This window comes from Nicotiana tabacum, chromosome 19, assembly GCF_000715075.1.
Source record: "Nicotiana tabacum cultivar K326 chromosome 19, ASM71507v2, whole genome shotgun sequence".
Taxonomy (NCBI): domain Eukaryota; kingdom Viridiplantae; phylum Streptophyta; class Magnoliopsida; order Solanales; family Solanaceae; genus Nicotiana; species Nicotiana tabacum.
Window position 1 is genome coordinate 124,349,332 of NC_134098.1, and position 18,162 is coordinate 124,367,493.

Sequence of the window (18,162 nt, forward strand, 5' to 3'; positions counted from 1 at the left end):
TTAATTTACAAGCTTTATTTTCTTGTCCAAGAATGACATAGCCTTTAGGTTGAACCATATAAATTTCTTCTTCTAAATCACCATTTAGAAAAGCAGTTTTGACATCCATTTGGTGGATAAAAAACTTATGAATTGAAGCTAAGGCAATTAATACTCGAATAGAAGAAATTCACTGGTGCAAATGTATCAAAATAATCTATATTTTATTTTTGAGAAAATTCTTTTGCTACTAACCGAGCTTTATATTTGTCTAAAGATCCATCAGGATTAAATTTCTTTTCAAAAATCTATTTACAACCAATGAGATTTGCACCGGGAGGTAAATCTGTTAAAGTCCATATTTTATTTTTCAAAATAGAGTCGATTTTAACTTTTATTGCCTCTTTCCAATAATTAGCTTCTGAAGAAGATATAGCTTCAAAATAATTTGATGGTTCATTATCAACAAGAAAAGTTTGAAATTCATTCCCATAAGGAAAATATTCTTTTCTAGGCCTTTTGCTCCTTCTCAATTCCTCGTTAGAGGTAATTTCATTATTTGTTTCAACATGTGTATGAGGAATATTATAAGATATTGGATAAATATATTTAAAGAACTCAATATTCTTTGTCTCAATTATAGTATTGCAATCAAGCACATCACTTTTTAAAACAAAAAATTTGTATGCAGCACTATGTTCAGCATATCCAATAAGCATGCAATAAGCTGTTTTAGAATCTATTTTTCTCTTTTTAGGTTCAGGCAAAAGAACTTTAGCAAGTCACCCCCACACTTTTAAATATTTCAAGTCAGGTTTATAACCCTTCCACAATTCATACGGAGTTTTGCCAGTTCTTCTATGTGGTATTTTATTTTGTAAGTGACATGCAGATAATATAGCTTTACCCCACAAATTATCAGGAGTATTAGAACTAACTAACATAGAGTTCATCATCTCTTTCAATGTTTTATTTTTTCTTTCAGCTACTCAATTTGACTCAGGTGAATAAGGCGGAGTTACTTCATGAATTATTCCATTCTTTTCACAAAAATCATTTAAAGATAAATATTCTTCACCTCTATCAGATCTAATTCTCTTAATTTTTCTAACAAGTTGATTTTCAACCTCAGTTTTATAAGAAACAAAAGCATTAAAAGCATCATCTTTATTTCCAAGCAAATACGACTTAGTATATCCAGAAAAATCATCAATAAAAGTTACATAATATCTTTTACCACCTCTAGTCATAGTCTGCTTTAAATCGCCTAAATCAGTGTGAATCAAGGATAATAATTCAGTTTCTCTATTTATAGAAAAATAAGTCTTTCTAGTACTTTTAGCTTCAGCACATATTTCACACTTGTTAATATTATTTGAGTCTAAACCATATATTAATCCTAGTGACGGCATTTTTTTTATATATGCGATATTAACATATCCTAATCTAGCATGCCATAAAGAAATAGACTCAACCATGTAAGCAGCAGAAGGTATATTTTCATATCTAGTATCAAAAACATTAAGTACAAATAAATCATGATTATAATATCCATTGCATACAAAAATATTTTTTTTGGTTAGTACGACCTCGTCATTTTCAAAGAAAACCTTCACTCCAACCTTTCCTAATAATCCCACAGAAACTAAATTGGTTTGGAAATTAGGTACATGCAACACATCACTCAATGCTAGAGTTTTACCGGATGTGGGTTTGAGAAGAATTTTTCCTTCACCAAGATAAATAGTTTCTTCTCCTTCTTCAACTTGGGTGTCATTTTTGTCTGCACAAATGTGCCTAGTAGCACTAGAGTCTATCATCCAATTTCTCACATTGGCCACATTATTTATTTGGAAAATGACCGCAACTATTATATTATCCACTTTAGTCAAATTTAATTTTGACTTAGCGAGATTGTCATTTATCCAACTCTTCTCTTGCATTGAGGTGCATTTTTCTTGAAGATTTTAATATTAGCATTGGACATGTAACCATGTCTATTTACATACCTGTGTTTTGACATTAGTGTCTCCCAAAGTTGTGGATGCAATAATGTATTTGCAACACCGTGGATATCTGGTAAGACAACTGGAACAGTTGCAGTAGAGACAATACCAAAATTGGTAGCACCATCAAAAATTTTCTTAGTGGTATTACTTGCCGTAATTTCTTAGATTGTAGGAAAATAACACGAGAAAAGTAATAATAATACTGCAATAATATTATTTGTGAGCAGATACACAAATTGGCTTGAGTCGTGTTGGGCACTATCTTAAGAAACTATTTCAACAATGTAAAATATTTTTTCACGATTAAACAAGCCTACCTCTATTTATTTAGAGGATACAAGAATCAATAAAATTAAATAATAAATCCAGCAGGTTCAGAAAATTGGAGAGAAGAATTAATAATAATAGGTAATGATTGCAGGAAGAAAGTAATGATTAACAAGATGAATTCTTGGTTGAGAATTGAGTTAGTATGATGGCTAATCCACAACCTATTTATAGGCGATTAGGGAGGTTGCATGTATGACAAGTGTGGAGAGTCTTTTAATACTTGTCCAAATATATTAGTCCACTTGGCTATAATATTGACAAAATGTACCTAGTCTTTCATGCATGAAGACGCATGGTAGATTTGCATAGCCACTGAAATTTTGAAAATACTCCCACAAAATAGTCCTCTACTGGAAACCTGTGATGAAGGGAATCTAGGAGCACATCGGTTGAACGATCCCAATCGCAATAATAGACAGCCCGGTGCACAAAACATTATGGCATTCACGTAGGATTCAAGGAAGAGCTTCACCCTATGGGGGTGTGATGTAGGCAGCCTACCCTGATACAACCAGATTCTAAGTGCATTATGTAAGAAAGAAATATCGATGAAGCATATTATGACATGTTTTATGGCATGAGGTATGTGATGCCTTTACAATAGCAGTGTTTACCCGAAAAATGGATATAGTTAAATTTATACGCAGTTCCGAAGATATATGGTATAACTAACACAGAATGCTGGGATAAATAAAAGGATGAATATGGGTTAGTGAAAAACGTAATCCAGGTGAATCAATTATGAACAGTAAATTTAGGATTTAACAAAATAGAATCAATCTAAGAAACTAGAAAGATCACTTTTCCTTATAGAGGAAATAATACAGTTTTTCATAGTCTAAGTCTCCAAAAAGATGGATCTCTACCAGAATGATGAACAAGCCCTTTTATAGTGAAGGGATTTGGCTCCAAGTATAATAAAATAAACATTCAGTGGGAGACCCATGATAAATCAGCTTTTCCATAATTTCTGCCAAGATTCCCTCTAGTGGGATTACAACGGCTTTTGTCTGCAAGCTCGATCTTGCTTAGAATCCTCGATTTTGGTTCGAGCTTGATTTCATCTCGAACTCGTGATCTTGGTCCGAGCCCGATCCTGGTTCGAGCCCTCGGATGGATTCCAGGTCGATGTAGGTTGGTTTTTGGATTATCAGCACGATAGATCTACCCGCGCCATGGTTCGATTCTTGTTCGAGTTTGATTATGATATCGATCTCAACAAGGACCGGCCTCCCCGGGCTCTAGGTTAGTTCGTGCCCCCCTTCGAGATCTTACCTCGATACATCACCCTTCGAACCGTACCGGACATACCAAGGCTGAAATCTATTTCGACCGTATACAGATAGTCCTCTCGTTTCTCAGAAAGAAATATGGCAAGAAACGATATGATTTTCAACGGCTCGATCGGATTATATCTTGTCGATTCCATCAAGTTCGATCGTGACGCACATGATAGCTGTCCTGTTGATTTAGTCTTTCAAGGCATTTAATGCATGTCAGGCGGTGGTCTGCCACTGCTGATAACGAACCGCCGTCGCTTTGACCCTATAAATAACTCTCACCTTTATCTTTTACCATTTTTGCATCTTCTATCTTCTAAAATTTCTCAATTTCTTCTTTATACTCTCTAGCCTAAAAAAAGCTGTGATTTCTTTCCGAAAAGACCCCTCAATTCTACCAAATCTCTATCACTTTCTTCTACTCCTTATTTTTGAATTCAAAAATGGCGAAAATATCGCAAACCGTTCCTCAGAAAGAGAAAGCTTCATGTTTACCCGAAAAATAGATATAGTTGAATTTATATGCAGTTCCGAAGATATGTGGTATAACTTAACACAGAATGCTGGGATAAATAAAAGGATGAATATGGGTTAGTGAAAAACGTAATCCAGGCGAATCAATTATGAACAGTGAATTTAGGATTTAACAAAATAGAATCAATCTAAGAAACTAGAAAGATCACTTTTCCTTATAGAGGAAATAATACAGTTTTTCATAGTCTAAGTCTCCAAAAAGATGGATCCCTACCAGAATGATAAACAAGCCCTTTTATAGTGAAGGGGTTTGGCTCCAAGTATAATAAAATAAACATTCAATGGGAGACCTATGATAAATCAGCTTTTTCATAATTTCTGCCAAGATTCCCTCTAGTGGGATTACAATGGCTTTTGTCTGCGAGCTCGATCTTGCTTAGAATCCTTGATTTTGGTTCGAGCTTGATTTTGTCTCGAACTCGTGATCTTGGTTCGAGCCCGAGGATGGATTCCAGGTCGATGTAGGTTGGTTTTTGGATTATCAGCACGATAGATCTACCCGCGCCATGGTTCGATTCTTGTTCGAGTTTGATTATGATATCGATCTCAACACGGACCGGCCTCCCCGGGCTCTAGGTTAGTTCGTGCCCCCCTTCGGGATCTTACCTCGATACATCACCCTTCGAACCGTAGCGGACATGCCAAGGCTGAAATCCATTTCGACCGTATACAGATAGTCCCCTCGTTTCTCAGAAAGAAATATGGCGAGAAATGATATGATTTTCAACGACTCGATCGGATTATATCTTGTCGATTCCATCAAGTTCGATCGTGACGCATATGATAGCTGTCCTGTCGGTTTAGTCTTTCAAGGCATTTAATGCATGTAAGGCGGTGGTCGGCCACTGCTGATAACGAACCGCCGTCGCTTTGACCCTATAAATAACTCTCACCTTTATCTTTTACCATTTTTGCATCTTCTATCTTCTAAAATTTCTCAATTTCTTCTTTATACTCTCCAGCCTAAAAAAAAGCTGTGATTTCTTTCCAAAAAGACCCCTCAATTCTACCAAATCTCTATCACTTTCTTCTACTCCTTATTTTTGAATTCAAAAATGGCGAAAATATCACAAACCGTTCCTTAGAAAGAGAAAGCTTCATCTTCACACTGTGTCGCCGATGAGACACCGGCGGAGCCGCGTCCAGATGAGTGTATCCCCGAGGCGTGCATCCTTACTTCAGATTTTAAAGTTGATAAAGGTTCATCGGTCCCTGGCCGGTGTGAGCCGGTATTGAGGTACATGTGTTCGATTACTGAGAAGCACCTCGATCTGTTAAAGAAGGACTGCAATTGGGGAAAAAAAGAAGTGATAATACCTACCCCTGACGAAGACATCACTTCTCACGTGAAAGGGTTTTTGAATGTATATACTTACCCTTTCACTTTGGGTCCCCTTGATTCTGTCGTTATCAACTTCTGTCGACAGTATCAGGTAACCTTAGGCCAGGTCCATCCTTCTTTGTGGCGGATCGTTATTATGATCCGATATTTCATGAGCAAAATCGAGGGGATGTCGTTCACCCTCGATCATCTTATTCGGCTGTACCGTCCCCGACTTTTTCGGGGAGGGTTAATAAAACTCTAGCGTCGGGATACCAAGGCTTTGTTCTCGAGTATTGACGAGGACAGGGACCGGGATTGGATGAGCATGTTCGTTAGAGTTAGGACTTCGGACCTGATCCTGACTGAAAAGATGCCCTTTCCCGAGGAGTGGAATTTGAAACGTAAGTGTGATTTTGCTATTGCTTCTATTTCGTTCCTTCATTTGTCCTCTTATCGACACTCCTCTTTTCGTGATGTAGCGGTTCCCTAGATGCCCGGAGCGGTTACCGACCTCAAGAATTGGGTACGAGATCTTGTTTCGACTTCCACATACGCCGAGCGCTATTGGCGTGATTTGTCTAAGGGTCGGTGGGAGGCCAAAAATCACGGTAAGCTCATTTCTCGGATTCTGATGAGGCATTTCTCGATATTTGTTATAAGGTTTCCCATATGCAGGTTTGGGTAAGGATGCGGTCTTGAGACCTCTGTCTAATGAGGAGGATGTCCCGACCTTCGTTCCAAAGCCGGTGAAGGAAAATAAAAGGAAGAGAGCTTCGTTGCCCGAATATCCAAAACCGAAGAAGAGGACAGCTCGTAAGCCGAACAAGAATATTATTCCTTTGACCGTAGAATCCGTTTTGCGCCCAAGGGATGAAGAAGAAGAAGGGGATAATGAGTCCACGCTGGCAGTCCGGACGAAGAGCGCCACCGATGCTTCAACGCCGGCTGGATCGATGATGCCCTATGGGGATCCGTCTCGAACTGAAAATATACCGAAGAGAGGTTCTGGTAGAGTCCCCGAACTATCGGATGTCAAAGACGCCTCTCATCGGAATCAACCGGCAGGGGTTACAATCAAAGAGCCCTTCGAACCCCTCCAAGCCGAGGGGAATGCTCCGAGCAAGTCACTTGGGGCAGCAGCGATCGAGGACTCGCCTACCTTTCCCGCTTTTTCTGCATGGGTTATTCGGGAAGCTCAAGCTCTGGGGGCCCTCGATCTAGGTAGGCCTCACGATGAAGAGGATCTGTTCCATGACTTGTTTACTGGTATCGAGGATGTTGCCGGTGCCGGTGATGAATCAGATCTTTTTCACGGTTTGCGGCAGGCTTTGAACCAAGTGAGTCTTTTTTAAAAATCTTTTTATTGGTATTGCCTTTACGTTCGTCTTTTGTTAACTTCTCTTCTTGTTCCTTTGTAGGCTGCGGCGGTCCATCGAGAACAATGTTCTCATTCCCAGAATGAGCTGCATCGATACGCGGCCGACCTAAAATGCGCTACCGATGAGAGGAACTCTCTCAAACTTTCCTTAGGGCAGAGAGAGGAGGAAATAAAAGATCTCCGAGCCGAGCTGGCCAAGGCTTATCGAGACCAGAATGATTTGTCTGAGCAGGTAATGATGCTTTTGAAAACCTATGGGTTCGATACCAGAACGGCAGCTAATATTTCGGTCTCACAGCTGCAGCAAAAAATCGAGATGATAGGGAAGCTGCGTGAGGAAGTCGATGTGATAAGGATGGAATCCTTACGGTGGAAAGAAGGTATGGACCGCTTTGCTGCGGAAAAAGAGACTGCTCGAGCCCAGTTATCATCGTCTGAAACCCAACTTCAGAAAATGAAGGAAAAGGACCTGGTTAAAGCAAGAAAAATTGAGGAGCTCGAGGCTCGGTTGGCCTCAGTACTCGCCAAGGCCGAATCCGATGTTGAAATGGCAAAGACTTATGCGGATGCGCTCGTAGCCGTCTATCGGGCTGATGCTGAAGTTGCCCAAGTTCAGGCAAGAGAGGCAGCCGAATCTACCAATGGTCGGGCGCATTGGGTCGCCGAACTTGCTAAGTACCGATCCAGGAGAGAAACTCTCGAGGAGATTCATGCTCGCGGCTTCGATCTCACAGAAGAGATAAAAAGGGCAAAAGAACTCGAAGCTGATGTTGAAGCTCTGGTTTCCGATGATGATGATGACGATGATGGGAGCAAAAGCGGATCCAAGAACGGGGGGAACCTGATAAAGAAAAGACCGCTCCCGTTTAAAAATTATTTTTTTTGCTGTAGCCACCTATGTAGATAAATTTTGTGTATAGATTTATTTATTATTTTTTTTAGCCATCTATGTAAATAAAATTTGTATATAGGCATATCTCCATGTATTAAACCACTTAATCAAACTTGAACCTCGTGGTCTCTGCAACCGAGCGAGCTTTTATTCAAGATTGGGGCAATGTAGCCCTTTAGACTTATTAATTGTATCGATTCACTTTTGACGGTCGAGCGAGTGTTTGCTTGAACTCGAAAAAATAGATCGTAGGCTTGATCGAGTGAATGATTTGAACTCGAATTAATGCAACCCGTAGGCTATTTGGTCGAGTGAGTGTTTGCTCGAACTCAAAAATGAAACAATAGCCCGTAGGCCAAGTCGATTGAGTGATTCGAACTCGAATTGATGCAGCCCGTAGGCTATTTAGTCGAGTGAGTGTTTGCTCGAACTCGAAATGAAAAATAGCCCGTAGGCCTGGTCGAGTGAATGATTCGAACTCGAATTGATGCAGCCCGTAGGCTATTTGGTCGAGTGAGTGTTTGCTCAAACTCGAAATGAAAAATAGCCCGTAGGCCTGGTCGAGTGAATGATTCGAACTCGAATTGATGCAGCCCGTAGGCTATTTGATCGAGTGAGTGTTTGCTCGAACTCGAAATAAAAAATAGCCCGTAGGCCTGGTCGAGTGAATGATTCGGACTCGAATTGATGCAGCCCGTAGGCTATTTGGTCGAGTGAGTGTTTGCTTGAACTCGAAATGAAAAAATAGCCCGTAGGCTTAATGGTCGCATTGTATCTTAATTCTTCGCATGTTATTACACGCCCGGGTTCGGGCCAATTTATACGAGCATGGCTTGCTTCAACCATTTGGCTCTTTACAGTTTTTCTATCGGGACCCTGTTGCTATGAAGTAACTCTCTTACGGGGCCTCGGATATCATTATAAATGCTGCACGACCAATGGTTGCCTCATTAAAAACCTTGCCGAAAAATCCATTTGGGATAAAACCGGTATAAGGAAAAAAGAGTGCAACGCGTGCTTTCTAATGAGAGATCCGTCCCTTGTTCGGACTTCTACAGGGGTCAGTTTTGAGATATAAACGAATATGGAAAGGTTGTACCTTAACAGTAGTACCGTTTTAGATGTGATACATTCCAGTTGCTTGATAACTGTTTGCCGTTTATAACGCCGATCCTGTACGACCCCTTTCCGATGTCCTCGAGTACCTGATATGGTCCTTTCCAATTCGGTCCTAGCTTTCCTTCATTCGGATTCCGGGTATTGATGGTAATTTTCCTCAACACTAAGTCCCCAGGCTTGAAATGGCGGAGCTTGGTTCTTCGATTATAATACCTTTCGATTCGCTGCTTTTGGGCGACCATTCGGACGAGGGCAGTTTCTCGCCTTTCGTCCGATAGTTCGAGGCTTGTGTTCATAGCCTCGTTATTTGATTCTTCCATCGAGAATCGAAATCTGGCATTGGGTTCACCAACCTCGACTGGTATCAATGCTTCAGATCCATATACTAAGAAGAACGGGGTCGCCCCCGTACTGGATTTTGATGTTGTCGGATATGCCCAAAGGACTTCGGGTAGGATTTCTCTCCATCTCCCTTTAGCATCGTTCATCCCTTTAGCGTCGGCCTCATTATTCTGTTCCTGTGGCACATGTCGTAAAGTCCATTGTTTGAAATGGCGTAAACTGATAAGCAGTTTATCTAAATACCTCTGCATTCTACCTTCTCGAACTTCGAAATTTTTGTTTACTTGACTTACCACCAGCAAGGAGTCGCAGTTGGCTTCAATGATTTCTACTCCCAAATTTCTAGCTACCTCGAGACCTGCAATCATGGCTTCGTACTCGACCTCGTTGTTAGTCAACCTGATAGTTTTAATAGATTGTCTAATAATGCCACCCGTGGGTTGTTTCAAAACTATGCCCAACCCGGACCCCTTTACATTTGAAGCCCCATCCGTAAAAAGGATCCATACCCCGGATGATGTACCTAATTTCAACAGTTCTTTTTCGGCTTCGGGTACGAGGGCTGGTGTGAAATCGGCCACGAAGTCTGCTAGGACTTGAGACTTGATGGTCGTGCGGGGTCGATATTCTATATCGTACCCACTGAGTTCGACAACCCATTTGCCCAGTCAGCCTGATAACTCGGGTTTGTGCAAAATATTACGAAGTGGGTAAGTAGACAATACGCATATGGGGTGACATTGGAAGTATGGCCTTAACTTCCTTGAGGCGCTTATCAGTGCAAGCGCCAACCTTTCTAGGAGCGGATATCTAGTTTCCGCCTCTCCTAAGGTTCGACTTGTATAATAAACTGGGAATTGCGTACCTTGCTCTTCTCGAACTAGGACACCGCTTACGGTGACTTCCGATACTGCCAAGTACAAACAAAGTTTCTTATCGGTTTTTGGAGTGTGAAGCAGTGGTGCACTTGATAGATATCGTTTTAGTCCTTCTAATGCTTGTTGGCACTCCGGGGTCCAAGAAAAATCGTTCTTCTTTTTTAGTAGAGAAAAAAAATTATGGTTTCGATCGGACTACCTCGATATGAATCGGCTTAGGGCGGCAATTCGACCCGTTAGTCTTTGCACGGCCTTTACGCTGTCTACGACGGTGATATCTTCGACGGCCCTAATTTTATCGGGGTTAATCTCTATTCCCCGATGTGATACCATGAAGCCGAGAAACTTGCCCGAACCGACCCCGAAGGCACATTTTTCGGGGTTGAGCTTCATTTTGTATTTCCTCAGAATCTCGAACATTTCCTGCAAATGAATTAAATGGTCCTCTGCGCACAGGGATTTGACTAACATGTCATCAATATAAACCTCCATTAATTTTCCTATTTGTTCTTCGAACATTTTATTCGCTAGGCGTTGGTAAGTGGCCCCTGCGTTTTTTAGCCCAAAGGGCATCACATTATAACAATACGTTCCATATTTGGTGACAAATGAGGTTTTTTCCTGGTCCTCCGGGTTCATCTGTATTTGATTATACCCGGAATAGGCATCGAGAAAAGTGAGGATCTCGTGGCCGGCCGTGGCATCGATCATGCGATCGATGTTGGGCAACAGAAAAGAATCTTTGGGGCATGCTTTGTTCAAATCCTTATAGTCCATGCACATTCTAAGTTTGTTCCCTTTTTTAGGGACTACAACTACGTTGGCTAACCATTCGGGATATTTTACCTCCCGAATGGACCCTATTTTGAGAAGTTTGGTTACCTCGTCCTTTATGAAGGCGTTCTTTATATCGGACTGGGGTCTTCTTTTTTGCTTCACCGGTCTGAACCTATGGTCCAAACTTAGCTGATGCGTCGTTATGTCCGGCGGGATCCCTATTATATCTAAATAGGACCAGGCGAAACAATCGATGTTATTGATAAGAAATTGAACGAGTTTCTTCCTGAGTTCGGGGCTCAACCCCGTTCCCAAGTATACCTTTTGCTCGGGCCGACGCTCGATTAATATGACTTGCTCTAGCTCCTCGATCGTCGATTTTGTGGCATCGGAGTCATCGGGAATTATGAAAGATCGAGGGACCCTTTGGTCCCCCTCCTCTTCGACTTTCTAGTTGTCTGGCTGGGTTGAAGTCGCTGTCTGTGATTGCTATTTGGTATCTCGTTCTCCTTCCGGGCCCGATCCTTTTATCGGTGAAAGTGAGGACATTGGTTTGGCTTCGTCGACGACGAACATTTCTTTTGCGGCTGGTTGCTCTCCGTATACCATTTTGACATCTCCCGACGCCGGAAATTTGAGGACCTGGTGTAGGGTCGAAGGCACGGCTCTCATGTTGTGGATCCATGGCCTTCCGAATAGGGCATTATACCTCATATCGCCTTCGATCACGTGAAACTTTGTTTCCTGGACAGTTCCGGCCACGTTTATTGGTAAGGATATCTCCCCTTTGGTGGTTTCGCATGCCATATTGAACCCGTTTAGGACCAGAGTTGCAGGTACGATCCGATCCTGCAAGCCGAGCTGCTCTACTACCTTCAATCGGATGATATTGGCCGAGCTACCTGGATCGATCAATACACGCTTAATTTTAGTTTTATTTACGAGTACAGGATATTACCAGTGCGTCATTGTGAGGTTGGATGACCCCCTCTGCATCTTCATCATCGAAGGACAAAGTCCCCATGGGTGCGTAGTCTTGAGTCCGAGATCGCTTTTCCCTCACCATCGATGTTTTAGTGCGCTTAAGCATCGGTCCCCGGGGGTATCGGTGCCGCCGATGATCATGTGGATAACGTGCTGTGGTTCTTCTTGCTCGTTCTGCTTGCTGAAATCCCTACTTCTAAAATGGCTCTTTGCCCTATCACTCAGAAACTCCCGAAGATGCCCTTTGTTAAATAGGCGAGCTATTTCCTCTCTTGGTTGCTTGCAATCTTCCGTTCTGTGGCCATGGGTACCATGATATTCGCACGTTCGATTGGGATTTCTCTGGGCGGGATTGGTTTGCATTGGTCGAGGCCATTTAGTGTCTTCGATGCACCCGATGGCCGACACGAGAGCGGATGTGCCAACATTGAAGTTATATTCTGATAATCGAGGTGCTTCTATATGCTCGGCATATTTGTCGAGGCCTCTCTTACTCATAAGCCCCCGAGAATTTTATCCCCGATCAATTCTTTGACTGTTCCGAACTGCGCTACGTATTGAACCATTATTTACTCGATCGATGACGTACGGTCGATATCGGTCTCTGTTTGACCTTTACTCTCTGTCGATCTGCTTTTGATTAATAATTGTCTTATTCTGATGAACAGGTCCGTACGGGGTCCCCGACTGATCATCCTCGACCCTAATTTTCGATTGATATCGGTTGTGCACATCTGCCCAAGATACCGCCGGATACTCGATCAAATTTTGCTTCAGCCGATGTGATGCTGTCGAACTTAGCTCGTTCAACCCTTGGGTGAAAGCTTGTACGGCCCAGCCGTCGGTGACCGGGGGTAATTCCATTCGTTCCATTTGAAATCGGGATACGAATTCCCCTAGCATCTCTCCCTGCCTTTGCTTTACTTTGAAGAGGTCTCATTTTCTCGATGCAACCTTTATGGCTCCAGCATGCGCTTTTACGAACGAATCTGCTAACATGGCAAAAGAATCGATGGAATTTGGTAGTAAATTGTGGTACCAAATCATAGCTCCTTTCGAGAGGGTCTCCCCGAACTTTTTCAATAGCACAGATTCGATCTCATCATCTTCCAAATCATTGCCTTTTATGGCACACGTGTAAGAGGTGACATGTTCCTTAGGATCGGTCGTACCGTTATATTTGGGAATTTCGGGCATACGGAACTTTTTGGGGATTGGCTTCGGTGCCGCACTTGATGGAAAAGGCTTTTGTATGAATTTTTTTGAATCAAGCCCTTTTACCATTGGTGGAGCCCCCGGGATTTGATAGACCCTGGCGTTATACGTTTCCACCCTCTTGTCGTTGGCTTCGACTCGTTTTGTGAGTTCCTCGAGCAATTTAGTAATTTCGGGAGTAGTCCCCGATTCCTGCTCGTTAGATTTTACTATGGCAGGCTCTGTTCTGGGAGTGACCTCTTGAAGTAACCCCTGCCGGACCTCTCGAAGTGGATTGGAAACCGGCCTGCTTTGTGCTTGAGTTTGGCTCTGTAGCCGAGCTATCGCTAATTGCTGGGCTTGCAACATCTCGAAGATCATGCGTAAGCTGGCCCCAATCTCCTCTGGGTTTTGGGTGTCTTGGGCTACGGATCGAGCATCGCCCTGAATGCTTCTTTCCGGTTCGGAACACTGGTTTGCTTCCAAAGCAATTTGTGAATTGACATTTAGTGGTATTTCGGCTCGAATCTCGGGTAGTGCCAAGTTGTTGGTTTCATCTTGAAGGCCAGCTTCGTAATCGATTGGTGAAGCCATTCGGTCGGTGGCTATTCGTAGCCGAACCTGAATTGAAGGTGTTTTCGGAAATAAGTGACCACTGTTATCCTCGGCACCACGGTGGGCACCAAACTGGTTACCCGAAAAATGGATATAGTTAAATTTATACGCAGTTCCGAAGATATGTGGTACAACTTAACACAGAATGCTGGGATAAATAAAAGGATGAATATGGGTTAGTGAAAAACGTAATCCAGGCGAATCAATTATGAACAGTGAATTTAGGATTTAACAAAATAGAATCAATCTAAGAAACTAGAAAGATCACTTTTCCTTATAGAGGAAATAATACAGTTTTTCATAGTCTAAGTCTCCAAAAAGATGGATCCCTACCAGAATGATAAACAAGCCCTTTTATAGTGAAGGGGTTTGGCTCCAAGTATAATAAAATAAACATTCAGTGGGAGACCCATGATAAATTAGTTTTTCCATAATTTCTGCCAAGATTCCCTCTAGTGGGATTACAACGGCTTTTGTCTGCGAGCTCGATCTTGCTTAGAATCCTCGATTTTGGTTCGAGCTTGATTTCGTCTCGAACTGGTGATCTTGGTTCGAGTCCGATCCTGGTTCGAGCCCTCGGATGGATTCCAGATCGATGTAGGTTGGTTTTTGGATTATCAGCAAGATAGATCTACCCGTGCCATGGTTCGATTCTTGTTCGAGTTTGATTATGATATCGATCTCAACATGGACCGGCCTCCCCGGACTCTAGGTTAGTTCGTGCCCCCCTTCGGGATCTTACCTCGATACATCATCCTTCAAACTGTATCGGACATGCCAAGGCTGAAATTCATTCCGACCGTATACAAGCAGCTTGCTTAATCGTTTTGGTGGAATAATTTCAGTTTAATGTCTCGCATATGTTGATGCGTGTCAAACCATTTCATGTTCCTGGACGAAAATATAACAAAACATCCAGAACTTTTGCTGAAAGGGTTGGCACTATCGTAAAATCCATTTAAATTAATGAATGTTTTGATCGATAAAAAGAATATTATTTCAATTAGGTAAAAAGTAAATGTAATTTAAAATGTTAACAATTAAAAATGGGTCAAAAATTGCTTCCAACGCAATGCAAAAAAGCCTAATATCTACTGATCTACGGAGACAAACAGATCAAACTAAAGTTCAAATCAAAAGTTCTCAATTCAATAGTTATATAGAGAAATTAAGAGTCTGTTTTGGCCAGGAAAAATAAGTTAAAGTAATTTTTTTTTTCAAAAGCATTTTTTTCAAAAGTACTTTGGGTGAAAAACAGTTTGTGTGACTAATTAATTTGAAAAATACTTCTAAGCAGCAATTTATATTTGACCGAGCTTTAAAAAGTGCTTCTAAGTGTATTTTTCTCAAAAGCGCTTCTCAAAAAATTCTTTTGGGGAAAAGCTATTTTTTTCTGCTTCTCAAAAACTGCTTCTGCTTCTACTCAATATTTTTTTTTTCTTTTAAAAACTTTACCAAACACTTTTAAGTTTAAAAAAAGATATAATTTCCTTAAACCTTCAATTGATTTTGCAGTAATCATGAGCTCCTAAACGATAACATTTTCTGTCACATCAATCTATTCTTTTGTGATCCTTTTCCTTGGATCGTGTACTCAAACAACGAATAATAATATGGGAAAGTAAAAGAGAAAAAAAGAAAAGAAAAGAAATGAAAAGAGGGACAAAAGAGGACAAAAGCATCAATCAATTTAATTAGGCGAAGTGATCTCAACTCAAAACCAAAGACCCACCCAAAACCCGCCAGCGCAAACCGCCAACAGGTTTTTCAATCCACCGGCTACAGCCCTCCACTGATAAACCCTCCAATTCCTCAGACTCCCATACACTATAAATATCTTCAATTGATTCCCTCACTTTCCATATTCAGCTAAAAGTCTTATACAGAGAAAATCAATCATCGTTGTGAGATCCAATATTGGGATGGCTGACGTGGCAGCAAAGGCGAGGAAGATATTGGTGGCGGTTGATGAGAGCGAGGAGAGCACCTACGCCCTTTCATGGTGTATAGAGAACATAATCACTGGAAATACCAATGATGCCCTTATCCTCCTCTACTCCATACCACCTCGAGCTGTTTACTCTTCCTTGGACGGAACAGGTGAGAAAGACAACCCTGAAGGTAAACTTAACAAAGTATTTGGAGGGTATCTGATTAATTGAATGGCGGGTTTGGTAAATTTGTTAAAATCTCAGGGTATTTGTTTTCATCTGATATATTGGCGACGATGGAGAGGTACAGCAATGAAGTAGCACAGTGTGTTATGGAGAAGGCGAAACGACTTTGCAAGGACTTGGATGGGGTTAGTCCATTTTTTGTAAATTTACTGATAGATCAAGGTTAAATTGGTCAGTGCAGAAACTTAGAGGTAATGTTTGTCTGTGTTGGGTTGTATTCAGGTTAAGGTGGAGACGATAGTGGAGCGCGGTGATGCAAGGGACGTGATTTGTCAGGTGGCGGAGAGGTTACATGTCGACATGCTCGTCATGGGAAGCCATGGCTATGGTGTAATCAAGAGGTACGCTTTTTACTATTGTACTTTTTTTCACTTATAGCCATTTGTTATTCAAAATTCACTCCCCTAAAGTTTGATAGCCATTTCGAGAATCTTATGGTCAGAACTCATAAACATTGTATTAAGAATATAAATGAGAATATTAGAATTAATTATAGTGTCCTAATATAAAAAATGTCGGTCTTTTCAGAACAAATTATAAAAAAGACTCTCATATAAAATGAGACATTAGGAAGTACTAATTACTTTCTCGTTTGGCATTAGGAACTACTAATTACTTTCTCGTTTGGTAGTTAACATAATCTGTTGTAAACAATCATGGAAATTTGTTAGTTATGAAACTTTAGTTGGGGATTGAACTAAAGACTACTCCCTCCGTTCCATAACAAGTGACCAGTTTGCTTTAGGCACGCCCATTAAGAAAATACTAAATTCTATACAAAAATACCTAGTATGACTAAACTACCCTTAATTAAATATTAATGTGAGGAGTAAGAAAACTTTTTAGGGATATGCACATAAGGATAAAAGAGTAAAAATAAATTGATTTTTTTCTTGATAACATAAATGGACACTTATTTTGGACCAAAATGATAAAGCAAATTGGTCACTTATTGTGGAGCGGAGGGAGTATTGAATTGGAGGAAAATGTTTGAGGAAAACATTTTCCAAAACTCTTTTCAACTTTCTCTACCCTATTCCCATCCCACCAACCCTCACAAACTCACACCCAACCCCCCCAACCCCTACCCCCACTACCAAACCGTTCCCACCCCAACCTTGCCTACCACATACTTTCTTTTCATGTAAATAGAGTACTTTTTTGTGTTTCAACAAAATGAGTATATTCTTTTCATGATGCAAAAAAAGTAGTTTCTTTCAACAAAACGAGTTCTTTTGTTTTTTCATGATGTAGAAATAATATTTTCTTTCGTTTGAGTATTTTTTTTTTCATGATGTAGAAAAAATATTTTCTTTCATTTCAATGTAGAAAAAAGTTTTTCATGAATGAGTACATGAAAGATGAGGATTTTGGGAAGGTGAGGAGAGTAGGGTAAAAAAGTTATTTTCTTAAAAATATTTTATTCTCTAACCAAATATTAGAAAATATTTTTAGGAAAAAGTTTTTCACTCGTCAATCAAATAAGGAAAAATAAGTGATAAAATCACTCATTTTTCATGAAAATATTTTTCAGAAAAATATTAAATACACCCATTATGTTAAAATTTTTAATTAAATATTTAGTAAGATGATATCAAACAATTGTAAAGATTTATTGCTCTATGGTCCTAAAGTTATTCAAAAGCTGCTTGGAAAGAGACTTGTTTTGTTACAAGGTTAAACAATTACTATTGGCAGCCAATCTTCATTCTTATACTATTTGATTATTAAGGATGGGAATTGGTAACACTCATAATTCAAATTATGATTATTGCTGTCCAATTTAGTCCCTGAAATGCTACCAAGACTTAGTTTCGGATAAATTTGGATCGCTTCCTAAATTTTACCAAGTGAACCATGATACTATCTGAATTATTTTTCATTACATTTAATGACAAGGAAAATAACAAACAATTTTCACAGTGAATTGAAAAAAAAGGTAGAAAGAAGAATACTCTTATAAGTATATTATGCATTTTTTCATGCTTATGTAATGGTGTCTAGGGTTTTAATGTTGATCTAAATACAGGGCATTTCTTGGGAGTGTGAGCAACCACTGTGCACAGAATGTCAAGTGCCCAGTTTTAATAGTGAAAAAGCCCAAAACCAATGGCACCAGCAAGTAGATTTTGTACGTTATTGAATTTGTTTGTGTAATGTAAATAGGCAGAGTTCTGTGGTTTTGTTGTAGTTTTTCTTTTTCTTGTTTACCTTGATTTATGTACTTTTGGATTAAACTTGCAGAATGATTGTATGATTGCTTTTCAAATTTATTTGCCTTTTGTTCGAGCAACCTTTTTTGCATGACTAACATTGGCAAAGGAAAGCCTTGTTCACATACTCTCCTTTG

General features: G+C 40.4%; 1 protein-coding gene across 2 annotated transcripts; it reads left to right on the forward strand.

Annotated features, from left to right (window-relative positions):
* Positions 1-15,345: 15,345 nt before the first annotated feature.
* On the forward strand, positions 15,346-18,085 carry LOC107814656 (universal stress protein A-like protein). Of its 2 annotated transcripts, none has more exons than XM_016640098.2 (4): positions 15,346-15,756; positions 15,831-15,937; positions 16,035-16,153; positions 17,842-18,085. In XM_016640098.2, the coding sequence occupies exons 1-4, from the start codon at positions 15,558-15,560 to the stop codon at positions 17,936-17,938; spliced, it is 522 nt and encodes a 173-aa protein (XP_016495584.1). In that variant the 5' UTR covers positions 15,346-15,557; the 3' UTR covers positions 17,939-18,085. The 2 variants fall into 2 exon arrangements, with proteins under 2 accessions (XP_016495584.1, XP_016495585.1); XM_016640099.2 differs by having other exon boundaries at positions 15,357-15,735.
* Positions 18,086-18,162: the final 77 nt, after the last annotated feature.

Bases quoted from the DNA above. Each gene is read 5' to 3' on its own strand.
- LOC107814656 (XM_016640098.2), top strand. From the start codon at position 15,558: ATGGCTGACGTGGCAGCAAAGGCGAGGAAGATATTGGTGGCGGTTGAT. The intron at 15,938-16,034 runs GTTAGTCCATTT...GGTTGTATTCAG, and splicing joins TTTGCAAGGACTTGGATGGG to GTTAAGGTGGAGACGATAGT. The intron at 16,154-17,841 runs GTACGCTTTTTA...ATCTAAATACAG, and splicing joins GGCTATGGTGTAATCAAGAG to GGCATTTCTTGGGAGTGTGA.